The sequence below is a fragment of the Podarcis cretensis genome, assembly GCF_951804945.1.
Source record: "Podarcis cretensis genome assembly, chromosome: 16".
NCBI classification, from domain to species: domain Eukaryota; kingdom Metazoa; phylum Chordata; class Lepidosauria; order Squamata; family Lacertidae; genus Podarcis; species Podarcis cretensis.
Window position 1 is genome coordinate 8,677,410 of NC_137186.1, and position 18,649 is coordinate 8,696,058.

General features: G+C 47.8%; 1 protein-coding gene across 1 annotated transcript in view; it reads right to left on the minus strand.

Moving 5' to 3' along the window:
- SLC27A3 (solute carrier family 27 member 3) overlaps nt 1-15,681 on the minus strand; it is a 32,211-nt gene extending 16,530 nt beyond the window's left edge. Inside the window, exons 1-3 of the mRNA XM_079958012.1 lie at nt 14,757-15,681; nt 3,999-4,208; nt 1,024-1,182 (exon numbers count right to left, since the gene is read on the minus strand). Coding sequence (XP_079814138.1) covers nt 1,024-1,182; nt 3,999-4,208; nt 14,757-15,666 — 1,279 coding nt within the window. The 5' untranslated portion in view covers nt 15,667-15,681. The remainder of the gene's footprint in view (nt 1-1,023; nt 1,183-3,998; nt 4,209-14,756) is intronic.
- Nucleotides 15,682-18,649: the final 2,968 nt, after the last annotated feature.

Below are 18,649 nucleotides of genomic sequence, written 5' to 3' on the forward strand. Positions count from 1 at the left end.
AAAGGAGGGTCTCTTTATGCAGATTTTATAAATTTTAAGTCTGCCTTTGATCTTATACCATGAGAAAGGCTTTGGAAAAACCTAAGTGATACAAATATAGACAGACGCATCTTGATTCTTATTCGTAGCTTGCATGAAAACACACGACTTCAGATCAGATGTGATTGGCAGGGGCATTTAACTAAGGAAATCCAGACCCACACTGGAGTAAAGCAAGGCTGCACCCTTGCACTCCATTTTATTTAACTTTTATATTAACTCCCTAACTGAAAGTCCATCTGCCAAAATTGGCAAATATGTCCCTTCCGGTCCTTCTCTATTCTGATGGTGCAGTTTTAATTTCTGAATGGCTGAATATTCAATGTACATTTCCTAAGGTAAAAGGTAAAGGTACCCCTGCCCGTACGGGCCAGTCTTGACAGACTCTGGGGTTGTGCGCCCATCTCACTTAAGAGGCCAGGGGCCAGCGCTGTCCGGAGACACTTCCGGGTCACGTGGCCAGCGTGACATCGCTGCTCTGGCCAGAGCCAGAGCCAGAGCCAGAGCCGCACACGGAAACGCCGTTTACCTTCCCGCTGGTAAGCGGTCCCTATTTATCTACTTGCACCCGGAGGTGCTTTCGAACTGCTAGGTTGGCAGGCGCTGGGACCGAGCAGCGGGAGCGCACCCCGCCGCAGGGATTCGAACCGCCGACCTTTCGATCGGCAAGCCCTAGGCGCTGAGGCTTTAACCCACAGCGCCACCTGCGTCCCCGTACATTTCCTAAAGTCCACAATAATCTCTTTTGTTTTCTTTAAGTTAAGGAGTAAGTTGTTTTTCCTGCACCACTCCCCCAACTGCTCAACTTCTTTCCTACAGGCTGCCTCCCCCTCTCCAGCTGTGATTAAACCAACCACCGTTGTACCATCTGCGAACTTAATGACCCAGCATTTGCAACCACAAGCCAGCTTCCTCCCACCAAAAAAAAACCCCCAAAACAAAAGCCACTCCAAGGGCTCCACTCCACCGAGCCCCCGAACCTACCAAGGCCAAGAGTGCCGATGACCCCCAGAAGACTCCCCGCCATGTGGTAGAGGGGCAAGGCCACATAGATCACGTCCGACTGGGATGCCCCCACCAGCTGGTAGAAGCCCAAGCACATGATGGATTTGAGGTGGCTGATGCGAGCTGCCTTGGGGAGACCTGGAACAGAGAGGAGGGAAGGAAGAGTTCAGCTGTTCCCTCTCCCTTTTTGTCATTTCTACCCCCCCCCCCCCCCGCACACCAATATTTCAGAACCATAAATTTCAGAAGTACAGTGGTACCTTGGTTTAAGAACAGCCCCGTTTACGAACTATTCGGTTTACGAACTCCACAAAACCGGAAGTAGTGTCCTGGTTTGCGAACTTTACCTCAGTCTACGAACGGAAGCTGAATGGTGGAAGGGCACTGGTGGCAGGAAGCCTCATTAGGGAAAGTGCGCCTCGGTTTAAGAACGGCTTTGGTTTAAGAACGGACTTCCGGAACGGATTAAGTGCATAAACCGAGGTACTACTGTACCTTCTCCTTCTCCTTCTCCTTCTCCTTCTTCTTCTTCTTCTTATTATTATTATTATTACTATTGCTATCACTATTATTATTATTGGGGTGATCCTCTTTTGCATACCTGGATAAGTATGTTATAATAAGTGTTGCAGCGTGAAATGTTCTTGGCCAGCCACTCCCTTTTGCTGAATATTCCCCTCACAACCCTCCTCCCCTTGATTTTCCATTTTCCCCTTTTGGCGGTCAACATTTTCTTCAGTTACAGGTAACTTACAACTTACATGAATTTAACTTGCGCACATTCAGCTTTATACATGCTTGGCAATTTTTAAAAAATCAGAAAGGGGATGGACATCTGGCGGAGGGTGGGGAGACTTTGGCAATCTCACCCACCACTGAACCCTGTGTGCTTTGACTATATGGGATTTTGGATTTAGGCACTATCCTCAGAACGAGCGTCGCCTGTATTTCAGAAGCAGAAGCTCCAGAAGTTCCACATTGTAACTGTTGTTGTTGCTGTCGTTGTTGTTTGGTGTAGTGGTCCTCTTTTGCATACTTGGATAAGTATGTTATAACTGGGATACTGCAATGAAATGTTGCAGTGTAACATGTTCCTGGTCAGTGCTCCAAGGCAGACAGACTACCCTTTTGCCGGATGCTCCCTTCCATGACCCTGCTAGCCTGATTCCCCCTTTTCTCTGACACCCAGGCAGCATTCCATGGCCAATGAGCACGCTTTGTCCCCACTGAGCTTTCCTCATTTTTCTGGAGGGCATACAGTGGTGCCTCGCAAGACGAAATTAATCCGTTCCGTGAGGCTCTTCGTATAGCGGTTTTTTCGTCTTGCGAAGCAAGCCCATTGACAGCTTAGCGGATTAGCGCTATTAGCGGTTTAGCGGCTTTTAGTGATCAGCTGTTAAGCGGCTTATCAGCGGATCAGCTGATAAGCGGCTTAGCGGCTTAGGAAAAGGGGGGAAAAGGGGGGGGAAACCCGCAGGAACTCGCAAGACATTTTCGTCTTGCGAAGCAAGCCCATAGGGAAATTCGTTTTGCGAAGCGCCTCCAAAACGGAAAACCCTTTCGTCTAGCGGGTTTTCCGTCTTGCGAGGCGTTCGTCTTGCGGGGCACCACTGTAATTCTGCAAACCTTGGGGTTCCCTCAAACCCGCTGGGACCTCCTGCTTCTCCCGATGGATGGTGCTGTTCTGCCTTCTCATCCATATGAGAACAAGTTCACTCTTAGTACAGAAGCAAATGAATCTGCTCCTGGAAAAAGCATTTGCTTTGCATTCCAAAGGTTCCAGGTTCCATCCCCGCCATCTGCAGGTAGGGTTGGGACTGTTCCATATCTCAAATCCCAGACAGCCGCTGAGAGTCAGAATAGACAATACTGAGCTAGGCAGACCGAAGTGGTACAGTCCGGGACTTAAATTTCTGGACCCCACCACTTCTGTTTGTGTGTGCTTGGAGCTGGAGACACCATTAGTTTCAGCCCTCCTCCACTGGATAGGTAAAGGTAAAGGGACCCCTGACCATTAGGTCCAGTCGTGGCCGACTCTGGGGTTGCAGCGCTCATCTCGCTTTATTGGCCGAGGGAGCCGGCGTACAGCTTCCGGGTCATGTGGCCAGCATGACTAAGCCGCTTCTGGCGAACCAGAGCAGCGCACGTAAATGCCGTTTACCTTCCCGCCGGAGTGGTACCTATTTATCTACTTGCACTTTGACATGCTTTCCAACTGCTAGGTTGGCAAGAGCAGGAGCAGGAGCAACGGGAGCTCACCCCGTTGCGGGGATTCGAACTGCCGACCTTCTGATCAGCAAGTCCTAGGCTCTGTGGTTTAACCCACAGCGCCACCCGCGTCCCTCCACTGGGTAGATGGGGAATAAATTCCTTACGGGCAAATGCACTGATTACCATTTACTTATTGTGTTGATATCCCCCCATTTTCTCCAAGGAGCTCAAGGTACTTGGTTCTTCCCTTCCTGAATTCCATGCCAACAGCTTCTGGGAGCCAAAGGTGAGAGCTGAGTGCACCAAAGGTGGACAAACTGCCCCATAATAAAATAATAATAATAATAATAATAATAATAATAATAATAATAATATATTTATTTATACCCCACCCATCTGGCTAGGTTTCCCCAGCCACTCTGGGTGGCTTCCAACAAAATATTAAAATTACAATAAAACATCAAACATTAAAAACTTCCCTAAACAGGGCTGCCTTCAGATGTTTTCTAAAAGTCAGATAGTTGTTTATTTCCTTGACACCTTATTATAGGTTGGTTAATTAACCTGTGAGGTTGGCTGGGCTGAGAGGCCGTGACTGGACCCAGGTCACACCTGGTGAGTTTCACAGCTGGATTTGAACCCTGACCTCTCCCAGGTCCTGGCCTGACACTTTGACCGCTACACCAGAGGTGGCATAGCCTAGGTTTCTGCTGACTGTACAGCCTGCCCAGTTCGGACTATACCTGTGGTCCCCGAGGTGAAGATGTAGAGGCAGGTATCCGACAAGCTGTCAGGAGTGGAGAGTTCAAAGGGGACGGGATCCTCAGACGCTTTCTCCAACAGATCCTGGAGCCCAGTCACGTTGGGAGGATAGGGCCCCTTCCCCAACACCCAGACCGCCACGCCCATTTCCTCCAAGCTGGGAAGGATGGGCTCCACAGCTTCAAAAAGCTCTGCAAAGAGACAGAGAGACGGAAAAATGCAAGTAAGCGTCAGTATACAATGTTGGCTGACCAGGAATCGCCTAACTCAGCTAAGGCTGCAGCCTCCTCCATATGCACATTTAGGCGCTACGCTACCACTTTAAACACTCCTAGCTCCCCCCACCCAAAAATATAATAATTCTGGGAGCTGTAGTTTGTTATGGGTGCTGAGTGGTGTTAGGAGACTCTCAAGTTCCCCTCATGGAACTACAACTCCCAGAGTTCCCTGGGAAGAGGGGCTGGTTGTGAAACCACTCAGGAAACTGTGAGGAGAAGGCGGGGGGTGTCTCTCACAACTCTCAGCACCCTTCACAAACTATACTTGCCAGAATTAGTGAGGGGAGGGAGCCATGACTGTTTTAAAATAGTATATTTAAAATGGTAGCCACAGCCCGAGATGAAAATGACCAGCTGTGGCTCATGAACTCTTGAGTTGGCTGTTAACTCCTGGATAATACAAAGAAATAGGATGAAACGTGGAGAGCTGCTGCCTGTCTGTGTAGACAACATTAGGTAAGCTGGACCAAAAGTCTGGCTCACGATATGGCAGCTTCCTATATGTTCCTATTTACTCATATCATGAGGACTGGAATCTTAAAAATTATTTTTAAGGGTAGGCCATAGCTCAGGAATAAGAACACCTGATTTGCTTTGAGAAAATGGTGAGGATTGAATTGGGATTTAGAAATTGAAGAAGAGGCATGGAACAGACTGTGGACGAAAGCAATGCATAAATACATATCGGCAACAGACAGAGAAAGAGCCCTTAAAAATCATGCATGGTTGGTACTTAACACCTTGACGCCTAGCCTATATAGACCCAAACAGTTCTCCCCTGTGTTGGAGAGGTTGTCTCTCTATAGGGACATATTGACACATGTGGTGGAAGTGTCCAAAAACATAAATGTTCTGGGGAAATGTTTTTATAGAGATCTCTTTGATCACAAGGCAGACAGTACCAACAATTGGCTTTGCTTAACTTGTATAGTCAGGATTAGGGCTGGGCGATATCTGGTTTTCAACATTGTAATATATCACCAGCCAAACATTGCGATGTACTGACATATCACACTGTCTGAAATAAGGATGGAGCTAGGAGCTGGCTGGCTTCACGGTTTTCCCCGCATTGTGATTTTTGCATAGCACACAAACACATATAACGATTTGTGATATATTGCCAGGGCAAGAATGATGAAACTGGTATCACGATATGGCTTTCAAACCAGTTTTGGACAATATAATCGCCCAGCCCTGTCAGGATATGCCATAAATTAGAAACAAAGAACTCGTACGCCTTCTGTTAACTACAGCAAGAAAGACCATTCCCAGGGCATGGGAATAACTGCAATTATTGATTTGAAAAGCTCTTATGCGCCTTTATTTTCCCATAATTAAGATGGCCATGCCACCCAAAACGGGTATCATGACCTTCTAGATCTAAAGTATCCCAATTTTTTAATGTACACCAATCTTTCAACCAGAGAAGACATGAGGCTTCGTAATATAACTTCAAGCCCAGTAACCCGTAGCCACCTCTTTCTACAATATCTATTAATATCTTATGCTTTACTCTTGGTCTTTTACCCTTCCACAAAAATTTAGAAATTTCTTTTTGCCACTTATCAATACAGCTGGTCTTTCCTATAATTGGAATCATTTGGAATAGAAAGAGTAGCTTCGGCAAAACTATCATTTTAATTACCGAAATACGGCCCAAGAATGATAAATTTAACCTAGTCCATGTCTCCAACTGTCTTTTGATATCTTTCCAACAACTGGTATAATTATCTTCATATAAGTTAATATTCTTTGGGGTTATCCGTACTCCTAAATACTTAATTTTGGGGTAGATTTTAATTTGTATTATTTTTTCATCTGGCGACAGATTTTTAACTAATAGTTTTGTCTTGTTTAAATTCAGTTTAAACCCCACGACTTTACCATAACCATTGTTGGGGAAACCCGACATGGAAATTGCAGGTAGCAAGAGGACGGGGGAAATATGGTAACTTTTACGCAAGTCTGGGGCGACTTTATAGATTATACAAATAATGAGGCATATGGCAGAACGGTGCCTAGGGTCTACAGCAGAGCTTGGCATGCGCAAAGCACACATTTCAATTAGTATTTGTTGTTCTTCCCTCCTGCCTTTGTATAAACCCTGTAGAGCATCACTGCTGCGGATACAATATATCTTTTCATTTGAGGAAAACAGTCCAAGCGATAGAGATTATCGGGCATCCTTTCGTGTTTGTTAAGATTGCGATGATTTCAGCATATACAGTTCCGACGAGGTTCTGCAGCGCATTTGGAGATGACTCTCCGATTGCGTGTAGCTGTTTTTATCTTTAATATTTATTCATTTCTCACCTGGCCACAGTGATCCATGCGACGGTCACCTCCAGGCTTGACTGATATAATTCGCTCTACGCAGGGCTGCCCTTGAAGCTGTCCCAGAAACTCCAGCGGGTGCAGAATGCTGCAGCAAGGCTCCTCACGGGGTCTCTGCCATGGGAGAATATTCACCCAGTGCTTTTCAAGCTGCACCGGCTCCCGGTGGAGTACAGGGTCAGATTTAAGGTGCTGGTTTTGACCTTTAAAGCCCTTCATGGCCTAGGACCCTCGTACCTACAGGGCCACCTCTCCCAGTATGCCCCACGGAGAGCCTCAAGGTCCATAAATACCAACCCCCTAGTGGTCCCGGGCCCTAAGGAAGTTAGATTAGCTTCAACCAGAGCCAGGGCCTTTTCAACACTGGCTCCAGCCTGGTGGAACGCTCTGCCTCATGAGACCAGGGCCCTGCGGGATCTGATTTCTTTCCGCAGGGCCTGTAAGACAGAGTTGTTCCGCCTGGCCTTTGGCTTGGAGCCAGTTTGATTCCCTCCCCCTTTCTTTTTCCTTTCTCCTACTGTGACGAGGCTGCATTTTAATATTTTAATGTTTCAATATTTTAATTGTTGTATTTTAATCTTGTTTTTCATTCAACTTGTTTTTATTATTGCTTGTTAGCGTCCCTGAGCCCGGCCTTGGCTGGGGAGGGCGGGGTATAAAAAATTATTATTATTATTATTATTATTATTATTATTATTATTATTAAAAAGAGCAACCAATTTGCAGGCCCAAGGTCCCACGTTCGATTCCCAGCGTCTCCAAGTAGCATTGGTAAGTGTCTCCTGCCTGCAGAGCTGCTGCCAGTCAGTGCAGGCTATATTGAGCTAGTCGGATCAAAAGTCTGGCTCAGCAGAAGGCAGCGTTCTATACGGCCAGCTAACCTCAGTTTCCCCACAGAGAGCAAGGGCAATCTGGGCTGGCTTCCTCGGTCCCACTCCAACCTCCCTCGCTAGCCGGAGAACGCAGCCATTAGTCACACACAGGGAAGGTCCATTTGCCGGCCTTTTGTCTCCGCTGCCGCCCCTGCCCCCACCCCAAAAATGATGACAGCCCTCCACAAATTGAATCAATCTGGCAGGCAGCAGCAGCAGCGATGCGTTAATCACCACAAAGGCCTCCCAGTTCCCTGCGATGTGGGAAGCAGGCTTTGGTTCAGGTTGGGGTATTAATTAGTGGTTCAAAAAGCAGCCTTGGGAGTCTTCTCACGCTGCAGAAGGACCGACAAACGAGGAAGTGGTTTGTTGTTGTTGTTGAATCCCCTTATTATCCCTCGAGAGCACATCTGAAGCATGCAAAAGAGCAGGCTGCCGGATCCGGCCAAACAGGACCCATCCTGCTCTCCTTCTGGCAAGTCCACAAGGAAGACCTGAGCGCAACAGTAAATCTCCCCACCTGCAGCCCGCAGCCTCTCGTATTGAGGTAGACTTGCTCTGAAGCTGGAGGTTCTAGGCAGCCATTTTGCCTCCAGCGAGGCTTCCCTTCCATGAATTTGACTAGTCATCTTTGAAAGCCACCCTGAGGTGGTTTTCGGCACCTTCAGAAGAGTCTGCTGAAACCCATAGCAGGACCCGAGTTCAAAAGCAACTTGTGATCCCAGCAGCATCTGTGGCAAATATTCTCCCTTCTGCACCCATTCTGCTCCGTTTCAGACACACCGAAACAGGCCCCATAAGCCGATTTGCCTTACTCCAACGCAGCCCATTTATTAAAATGGGAATAAAAGGCATCTTTCTGTGATTGCAATGTCCTTCGGAGACAGGCCAAACTTGAATACCACACATGGAAGGCCACAACTCCCCACTCCCTATCTCAAACCGATACCTTTATCTCTCCCGTTATAAAAAGAAAACCTTGAGTTGGCCTGAGTCAGTCAGTCCCTCCTTGTTAAGCAAGTCGTGTTCACAGCGAAGGCTATTTTTAACACGGATGCTTTACACATGTTCAGATGCAAGCCAAACATATTCTCATATAATTTAGGTCTGTGCAACTTCTATCCAAATTCACTTCTTCTTTTTAAGACAATTGTTTGTAATTGATGTGGTTTTATTAAAATTATTTCATTATGGCGGGCGTTGGCACATCTGGGGTGTATGATTTATCAAGCCCCAACATGAAACTGAATATTTTGTGGAATGTAGTCTTGTTTGATCATTGAATTCTAACGTATCCCTTTCAAAAATGGGTATAAACATCCTTTTCTTGAGATACATATGACCTTTGGCCTGCTACCCAACTCTAGCCTTGCTGATTCAGCTAATTATGATTTGATTAGGGTTTCTCAGCACCGCATCAATAATCAATACCAGCTGATTATAGGTCAAAAACACCATATCAACATTTTAGATTTGCAAAGCTAGCACTTTGCAAAGTTTTTATGCTGTAATCTCATTTTATCTTCTTTTCTGTGGTGTTTAAGTTAAGGAAATGTATTTGCTATGAGCCTGGAGACACATCTTGGAACAGAGAATTTCCCCATGTGCGGATACGAAAAAGGGGGGTGGGAGGCTAACTGACCCTCTTGGCTCTGTAATTGTTCAAGAAGGAACTATGGTGAACAACTTCACGGCCGGCGTCAACTACAAAGAAACCAGTCCAACAACAACTGTTGTTGTTGCATCCAACATTAGCCCTACTCAGAGTAGAACCGTTACAATTAATGGACAGGACTAACTTAGATGAATTCATATAAATGGGCTTGCTCTGAGCAGAAGTTAACTGGAGAATGACCCTCTGTATAAAACTCTGGAGTCCCCATTCAGAATTTCGGGTAGTGTAAAAGCTGTTATTTCGGGCCAAAGCGGATGAAATTTACAGGCGCGGGAGACTTTCCAGAGTTTTAAGGCCACTTAAAAAAAAAAAATTAGGAGTAGCGGCTCCTATAGCCATAGCTATTTATCTAGCACAGGGAGAAATGTCCAACAGGTCGATTGCAATCTATTGTTAGATCCCAGGGAGATTTTGGTAGATCGCGGTTGATTGCTGGGTCTCTTTCCTTAGTGTTAATAAAATACAGTCCAGCTTGCCCCCTTGCCCCGCCCTCCATTGTTTCACGATGGAGTTTACTCATCAAGGCTGTGAGTTTCCCCAGCGATCCGTTGATGAGTGGCTGTTCCCCTTTCTCCCTTGAGCATAGGCTTGGATTCTCAAAAATCAGGGCTTTCCTCCTCCCTAAAAAAAGCTCAGAAACTTTGACCTGAACCCCCCAAAAAGAGGGTAGATCACTGGCAGTTTTTAATTCTGTGAGCAGATCGCAGTCTCTCAGGAGTTGGCCACCCCCTATCAGTATGTATATCTCTATGTGTAATCCAATTTTATGCACATATAATCCTATCTCAAGAGTAGACCCATTGAAATTAATCAATTTGTCTCACTTGGATGAATTCAGTGGGTTGAATCCGAGTAGAATTTAGTTGAGAAACAACCCTTGGGAGGGTTAGCGTTAAGTGATAATTTCCATCAGGCTGTGCCCCTCAACTCGGATCAGCAGCCATTCCATCAGGCTATGTAGGAGAGGAAGAGATTGGACCGCAGGGCCTCTGCCAAAAGACCAGCAACTTTTAGCTCCTCCTCTCCTTGAAATCTTTTTTCTTCCCCATTTCAGCTATTCATGACAAGAACTCCACAGCTAAGAAACTGGGTCTGAGATTTCTTACTTCCTTCCCCCTCCCAAACCCGTTTTCCTTTTGTGCCGTGGCTCTTGGTGCGGAAACCTGAGGGCCGGAACGGTCTTTAATCGCTGACTTTTGCAAGCTGCTCTCGGAAGAGACAAACACTGTAAATAAAGAGCCCTGCTAGATAAAAATAAAAAGTCTGTGGCGTTTTGCATCCTGTTCCTCCCCTTGCCCCCCAAATCCCTGGCCAGAGGTTCCAAGGAACCCCACAAACAGGGTGTGGGGGCGTTTTGATAGCTGAAAGGTATTTATTGTGAGCCTGCCTTTAAAACTGCAAATTAACCCAAATTTATTTGGAACTGCACTACTCTCGTTGATGCAACCTGCCCTGGGATAAAGGATAAAAAATAATTATAATAATTAAATAATAATAATAATAATAATAATAATAATAATATCCTTCCCTGCCCTCTGCCCTCCAGTGTCTGGACTCAAACGTACACTGCCTTTGTTTTGTTTTTTTTTTAAGAATATTTATTAGGATTTTACAAAATCATAAATGCCAAAAATACATAATAAAACAGAAAAGAAAAAATTACAAAATACAAAAAACAAAAAAATGAACAAAAAAGGTTAAAAGAAATCCACTTTTTTTATAACTTTAAATTCATAAGCTTGTTTCTTTGACCTCCTCACACCTCCCGTTTTTGTATTCCCATTAATATAATCAGATCAGCAAATCCTTATCCTCTTTCATTTATCTTAACTCTATATCTTAACATGTTAGAACTCTATGTTTTCACCCATTATCAATTCACTTTTGCATATTCTTTTTAACTTTGTTGCTACTACCACTTATTTTCAATCCAACATCATTTTAACATTCATTAATTTTACAGTGTTTCTGCAGGTAGTCTTTGAACGTACACTGCCTTTGAACCTGGAGGCTCCACTCTTCTCAGCCATCATGATGGCTAGCTGCTCATATCTAATCCATTATCAGTGATGCCTCGCTGGATCAGAGCAAAGACCAGCCTCCTGTCTCCAACAGTGAGCAGCAGCCAGGAAGCCTAGAAGCGCAGCCCTCCTTTGTTGTGTGTTCCTGGTATCTGGCATTCAGAGATAAACTGGGTCTGAACAGGGAGGCTCCATTCCTAATGGCGGTGGCTGTTTGTGCCTTGCCCAGTCCAGCCTCTTGTCTCACCCAGTTATCAGGCAGATGCCCTAATGGGAAGGGCACTAAGGCACGGCCAACAACTGCTATTCTAAGTTAGACACCCTCTGCATCTGGAAGTTCTCTTTAGCTAACCATCCTGAATGGAATGTTTATACTTCCTTAGCGAATGATCAGAAATAATCACTAAATATGCCCACTATTTGCGTGCAATTTTTTTTTTAAAAAATAATGAGACCCATCTCCTAAAGCAGATATTATTATCATTACCTTTATAAGTAATGGTTTTATTTGTATCCTCCCCATCTGACTGCGTTGCCCCAGCCACACTGGGCGGCTTCCAACACATATAAAATAATAATAAAACATTAAACGTTTAAAAACTTCCTTATACAAGGCTGCCTTCAGATGTCATCTAAAGGTTGTACAGTGGAACCTTGGTTCTCGAACTTAATCTGTTCCTGGAGTCCGTCCGAATCCCAAAACCGTCCGAAAACCAAGACGCATTGGACGTTTGGCTTCCAAAAAACTTTCAAAAACCGGAACACTTACTTCTGGGTTTTCGGGAGCCGATTTGTAGGTCAACTAAGCTGTTTGAGAACCAAGGTTCCACTGTATTGTTGCTTATCTACTTGACATCAGATGGGAGGGCATTTGAAAGGGTTGGCGCCACTACCAAGAAGGCCCTCAGTAGGATCAGATATGGGGGACCTCCAGGGGCTGTTGGGACTCCAAGTCCCATCATGGCCAACCATTAGGCATGATGGGAGTTGGAGTCCAGCAACGTCTGGGAGGCCACAGGTTCTCTGCCCCTCTCCTAGACATATGTCCCAGCCAATCAGGGATCACATATATAAAAAAATTATTGACTCTTTTTTTCATTCAACATGCTAGCATTAGAGAAGAGAGCAACACACCCAGCACCCTACAGAAAAGCAAAGAGTGACAAATTCTCCTTGCTATGGGGCAGAATGTTGCCAAACTGGTTGCATTGCGCCCTGGGTTGGGGGGTAGAGGTGACACAGCCGCTCAGGACTGATTTGGCTGTATTCCTGAATAATCAGCTCATTCTATCACCCTTAGCAATGGAAAGACCAGTGAAACAGCCACCCATCGATGAGGCTGCCTGTTGCAGCTCTGCGTGAGTCCCTGCGCTGGGCTCGCCTCCTTGCATTCAGGCCCTATCAGGGACAGCTAATGCTACCATATCTCTGCAATGTTCCAGCCATCTCAAATTCAGAGACGCAGCACAATGGCCTGCTGTCAGAGGAGGCTGGCTATCCTATCTCTGTTTGAGTTGCTGCTCACCTTCTTCCAAACTGTCTCTACGGGTGGAGGAGAAAAACAGGAGGTAATTGCACTCTCTCTGTACACACAGTTAGAATATTCTCTCGTTCTTAAGGCAAGAGCGAAAAAAGAGTACTTGTTCTCCAAAGAGGGTGCCTGCCACGTCTCTGTAAGAGTAGCTGCTCTGGGCTCATTTCCTTTCAGTGTGTATGTGTGCAAATTCTGAAACCGATGCGACCGTTGGCTTTTTTGCAGATTAGTTGGGCTGCGGAAAGTGTGCTGGGGAGACCACACGTTCAAGAAACGCAAAAGTAACTTTTGCTTGGTTTAATAACAAATAACAAAAACTCCTTTTACACTAAATTACATTATATCAATAAGTGGAACCCATCCATCAGGGTACTGAGAGAGCTATATGCTGCTCTTTATATACTATACCCAACAGCTTCATTAACACAACTTAACAGCACCTGCTGTGCTGCTTCACAGCTGTAAAACCGGGTCATGTTATTTGCTCTGGCCCTTAAAGACATACTTGTGGAACAATAACGAAACCTAAAACTTAAAGAAACCATCCAACAGCGACTGGAACACTTCAGACATTCCAAACACAGAAACAGAGGATTTAAACGTTTTTGTATTGCTACGTTGTGAACCGCCCTGTGATCTTTGGATGAAGGGTGGAATAAAAATTGAATAGGCAAATAATAAGGATTTGCCCACCGCAAAACTGGTTCCTACGGTGGGCTTTGAACCAGGAGACACAACCCAGAGGAAGCCAGAAACCAGGTTAAAACCCACTAAGAAGCAAGCAAGCCCATGTTTAGTGTAATCCTGAACAAACATGCAGAGAAGTCGATCCTGCTATTCTCAGTGAGGAAGGGGAGCAGCACAATGGTGGGTCATCTGCCCTGCATGCAGAATGATCCTGAGTTCAATCCCCAGCATCTCTGGGTGGGGCTACAAAAGACTCTTCTCTGGAGACCTGTTGCCAATTGATGGAGGCAGCGCTGAGCTAAATGGACCAGTGCTCTGACTCTGCAACATAAGAAGTGCCTTCTGGATCAGGCCAATGGCTCATCTAGTCCGGCATCTGGTTATCGCAAGGGCCCACCAGATACCTATGGGAAACCAGCATGCGGGATCCGAACCCAGCACCCCTCTCCCCGCCTGTGTTTTCCAGCAAACTGGCATTCAGAAGCAACTGCGGAGCCAATGTGGCTGTAGCCAGTCTTAGTCCTCTCCCCCATGAATCCAATTCCCTTTTAAAGCCGTCCAAGTTCATGGCCATCACTGCCTCCTGTGGCAGGGAGTTCCATAGTTCAACCCTGCGCTGCTTGAAAGAGGACTTCCGTTTATCTGGCCTGAAACTTCCAACAAAGCCTTTTCCTCTATCTGTTCTCTCCATGCAGTGCATAATTGCATAAACTTCCATTGCGGTGCAGCGATAAAACCACTCGCGCATTTGCAAAGCTAAGCAGGGTCTGGTACGGGTTCCAATTGGAAGGGGATGATGCTGTGTTGACATTTCTGCATTGCAAGGAGTTGCACTAGATCAGGGTTTCCCAAATTTGGGTCCCCAGCTGGTTTTGGACTACAATTCCCATCCTCCGGTCCTGCTAGCTGGGGATGATGGGAGTTGTAGTCCAACAACAGCTGGGGACCCCAAGTTTGGGAAACCCTCGGGGGTCCCTTCCAACTCTACACTTTAATGAGAAGACCCAAACACCCCAACCTTCCTCTATAAGGGAGTCACTTCCTCCCTTTGAACCCCTTGAGACGACAGCCTGAAAGCTGCTGCCAGTCCGTGTCTACAGTACTGAGCTAGATGGACCACAATGGGTCTGATTCGGTCTAAGGCAGCTTCCTACGTTCCCACGGAGCAGCGGTCTGATTTGGGAAGAGAGCGCTTAGCCCTCCCTACCTTCCCAAATAGGGGTTTACTCCCAAGTAACGCGAGCCTTGGATCTCAGCCTCTGCAGACCCCCAAGTCCCTTTTACAGACCCGAAAGAACAAACGGCGACGGGGTGGGGAGTGGGGGGTATCCAACTCACCGTGCGCCACCAGGACCGCCCTGGCGCCGCAAGTGCGCACGCAGTGGAGCAGCGCCCCTCGGCGGAGCGCGGTGCCCAGGAAAGCCGGCACGACGCCCAGCTTGGCCAAGCCGATCCAGGCCCAGATGAAGGGGGGTTCGTTGCCCACCAAGAGCGCCACCGTCTGGCCGGGCAGGAGCGGCGGCTGCCCGTCGGGCAAGCGGAGCAGCGCGTTGGCCACGCGGTTGCTCTGGCGCTCGGCTTGGCCGTAGGTGAAGCTGCGCTCCTGGAAGCGCAGGAAGACGCGCCGGGGCCGCGCTCGGCACAGGCGCCCGAAGCGCTGCGCCAGGCTGAGCGCGCCCGCCTTGCCGTGCAGGAGCCGTCGGCGGCAGCGCCAGGCGCGCACCAGGAAGGCCAAGTCGGCCAAGGCGAGCGGCCGCCGACGGCCGGGCAGCACGGCCAGCAGCAGCCCCAGCAAGCCGGCGGCGGCCAGCGCCAGCGCCGAGGTGAGCCACATCGTGGCGCGCCGGAGGAGGATGGAGACGACGGGGAGGACGGCGCGGCGGCCGCGATGGCTGGAGCTAGAAGAGGAAGGAGGAGGCGGGCCGGGGCGGACCGCCGAAGGAGCCTCGGCCGCCAGCCAGCCCCGCCTCCGCTGCGAGGCCCAGGGAAGGAGGGGCGCCCGCCGCCCCTCACCAGGCGCCCTCGGCGGCCGGAGGTGGAAGCAGCCCGAGGAGAGAGCCAGGAAGCAGGCCAGGAGGAGCTGGAAGCCGTCCGGGCGCGGGGAAGAAAGGGGCCTCTCCATAGCAGTGGCTGCTGGGGAAGGCGAGCCGGGAGGGCTGGCCGTCGGGGCTCCTTTGGGAGGGCTGATCCGAGCCTCTTGAGGACCCTTGTCAGTGGGCAAGGCGCACGGCCGAGGAGAGCTTTCCATGCCACAAGCTGCCCGGTCTGGTGGTGGGATCCGTCGGTTTTTGGACGCGGAGCATCAGAGACCGTCAAGCACACGAGTCGGATAGATTTCATGGAGGTCCGTCTAGCGCCAGTTGGGCTAAATGATGGCTAAATGGAGCCTCTCGCCTCAGGGGCAGTCTATCTCCACGGATCAGAGGGGAGCAGGGGTGCCTTCACTTACTACTGGTGAGCTTTCTAGCTCAACGGAAGAGCATCTCTGCCCACGATGCTGAAGGTCGCAGGTTTAAGCTCCAGGTTTGACTGAGAGACTCCATGTCAGGCAATTGCATGCCAGGCAATTCTGTCTTTCACTGCCTCCCACAGTTTGGTCAAACTCATGTTGGTAGCTTCGAGAACACTGTCCAACCATCTCGTCCTCTGTCGCTCCCTTCTCCTTGTGCCCTCCATCTTTCCCAACATCAGGGTCTTTTCCATGGAGTCTTCTCTTCTCATGAGGTGGCCAAAGTATTGGAGCCTCAGCTTCAGGATCTGTCCTTCCAGGGAGCACTCAGGGCTGGTTTCCTTCAGAATGGATAGAGTTGATCTTCTTGCAGTCCATGGGACTCTCAAGAGTCTCCTCCAGCACCATAATTCAAAAGCATCAATTCTTCGGCGATCAGCCTTCTTTATGGTCCAGCTCTCACTTCCATACATCCTCCACATGCAGCTGCTGGGTGACCTTGGGCCAGTCATACTTCTTTGAAGTCTCTCAGCCCCACTCACCTCACAGAGTGTTTGTTGTGGGGGAGGAAGGGAAAGGAGAATGTTAGCCGCTTTGAGACTCCTTAAAGGGAGTGAAAGGCGGGATATCAAATCCAAACTCTTCTTCTTCTTCTTCTTCTACTACTGGAAAAACCAGAGCGGACCTTTGTTGGCAAGGTTGTGTCAGCAATACTGAGCTTAAATGGACCAAAATGCTACTTCTTTAGGCTCCCATTTAAAGCAGCTTTCATAACAACCATGAGACCCTGGAATTTGCGCTTTAGAGGAAGGACTGTCACTCACTGGTAGGGCATCCGCCTTCCATGCAGAAGGTTTCAAGTTCAATGCCAGCATCTCCCAGTAGGGTTGGGAGAGACCCCATCTGAAATCTCAGAGAGCTGCTGCCAGTCCGTGTAGACAATACTGAGCTTGATGGACCAATGGTGTGGACTATGCAGAGTTAGACAAATTAACAGGAAGGATTCGAAACCGGCGGGACCAGAATTTTACCAAAGACTGGAGTAAATTTACGAACTAGATGAAAAGTATTTGTGATGATCAGACGACGTTTGTAGGTTTGCAAGAAGTTCTGTGAGGAGTATTGTTGGAAATATTGTAAAAATGGAAAAGGGGAGATGATAAGTTAAGGGAGGTAAAGACAATATAAAATTAAGTAATGCATAAAAAGAGGTTAGGACGGAAGATCATCGGAGGTGCTGATGGAAGTCCAAAAAAAGTGTATTTGTAATAATTTGTGTGGTACGTTTTATAATTTGTATGTTAAAATTAATAAAAATGTATATAAAAAAATAGATGGACCAACGGTGTGACTTCCATGTTGAGTTGGAAGTAGAATGGACTAGGTGGACCTTTGAAGAACAGGCCTCCTCTTCTCTCCTCAAAACCACTTGACATTTATTTTAGAGGAGGGACAGGGGACTCCTCCGGGTAGTGATAGACAGCAGCTCCTAGCCAGCACGCCTAGTGGTCAGGAATGGGCTCCATTGGGAGGAGGGGGTTGGATATAAATTTATTTTTTTTAAAAACTAGCAACACCTGGAGGGCCGCAATATTCCCCCACCCCCTGGCTTTGGAGAATTCAAACCACTTCTGTGCATCAGTTCAGCAAGTCTTACAACGAGCCTGCAAGGTAGGCCGACGGGATCCAATATCCGTGGGAGGAGAGAGAAATTGGGTGCTACCTTGTGGCTCCAGGCAGAACAACGCAACCCTGGGTTTAAGGTGGAATTAAGCCTCGGGTTTCCAAGCTAGACATGTGGAGAGGCATAAGTCAACATTCGTTCCTGAGGGCAGCCCTGTAAAAACTCTCAAGTGGCAATTTATTTTAAAGAAGGGAGGGAGGGTGCATGCCAGAGAGATCTAGGGCACCCTTCCCCAGATGTTTCCAGATGTTTGGGGCTACAGCTCCCGTAATTCCTGGCCATTAGCAGCACTGGCTGGCGCCAACAGGGAGAACATTCCAAGACCTATGGAGGGCACTGGGTTATGGAAAGTGGTGCCAGGGCGTTACAGAAACCTATAGCTATTTGCCCAGACTGCTTGAACAACATACGGAAGTTTGCCTCTTTTATATACTGAGTCACACGGAGACTCTGGTGCTATGAGCCTTTCCTTAAAAGATCCAGCAAGATTGCAGTCCTCGTGAATAATTGTTGGCATCTGTCTGTCTCGAGAGACAATGGAGTGCACCTCCAGGGGTGAAGTCTAACCACTGGAGAATCTTGGCCTGCTGTGGCTGCAGAGACCAGTAACTCAGAACTGCTGCCTCCTGCGTTGTTTTTGCTGCTTTAGCAGCACGAGAGTGACTGCCCCGAGGCACAAGCCTGGGCAGTGTGTCTGGAGGTCCTTGGGCTGACCAAACGACAAGACCCCCCTCTCAGCCTCGCGGATGTGGACCAAAGGAAAGCAGAGCAAGACATTTGGGCACCAGCTTGGCTGCAGGAGTTGCCGAAAGGAGGTGTACAAGACACCGCTCAACAGTCTTAGGGACTCCACCCTGGATTTGTGTAGGGTTTTCTCCTGACAGCAGCTACTACTATGCCATAAGATCCACTGTCCTGTGAGCTCGTATATGAGTTTGTACTACTGATGAGGCCCAGGACGGCGAAACAAGGCTAATATTCCAGAAATCCTTGTCTTAGACTCTGTGAAAGGATTCTGTGGAACTGCAAAGACCTTTCGTGTGGAATGTTGGACACTATGAACAGACAGGTGGAATAGACACTTACACATATATGGAC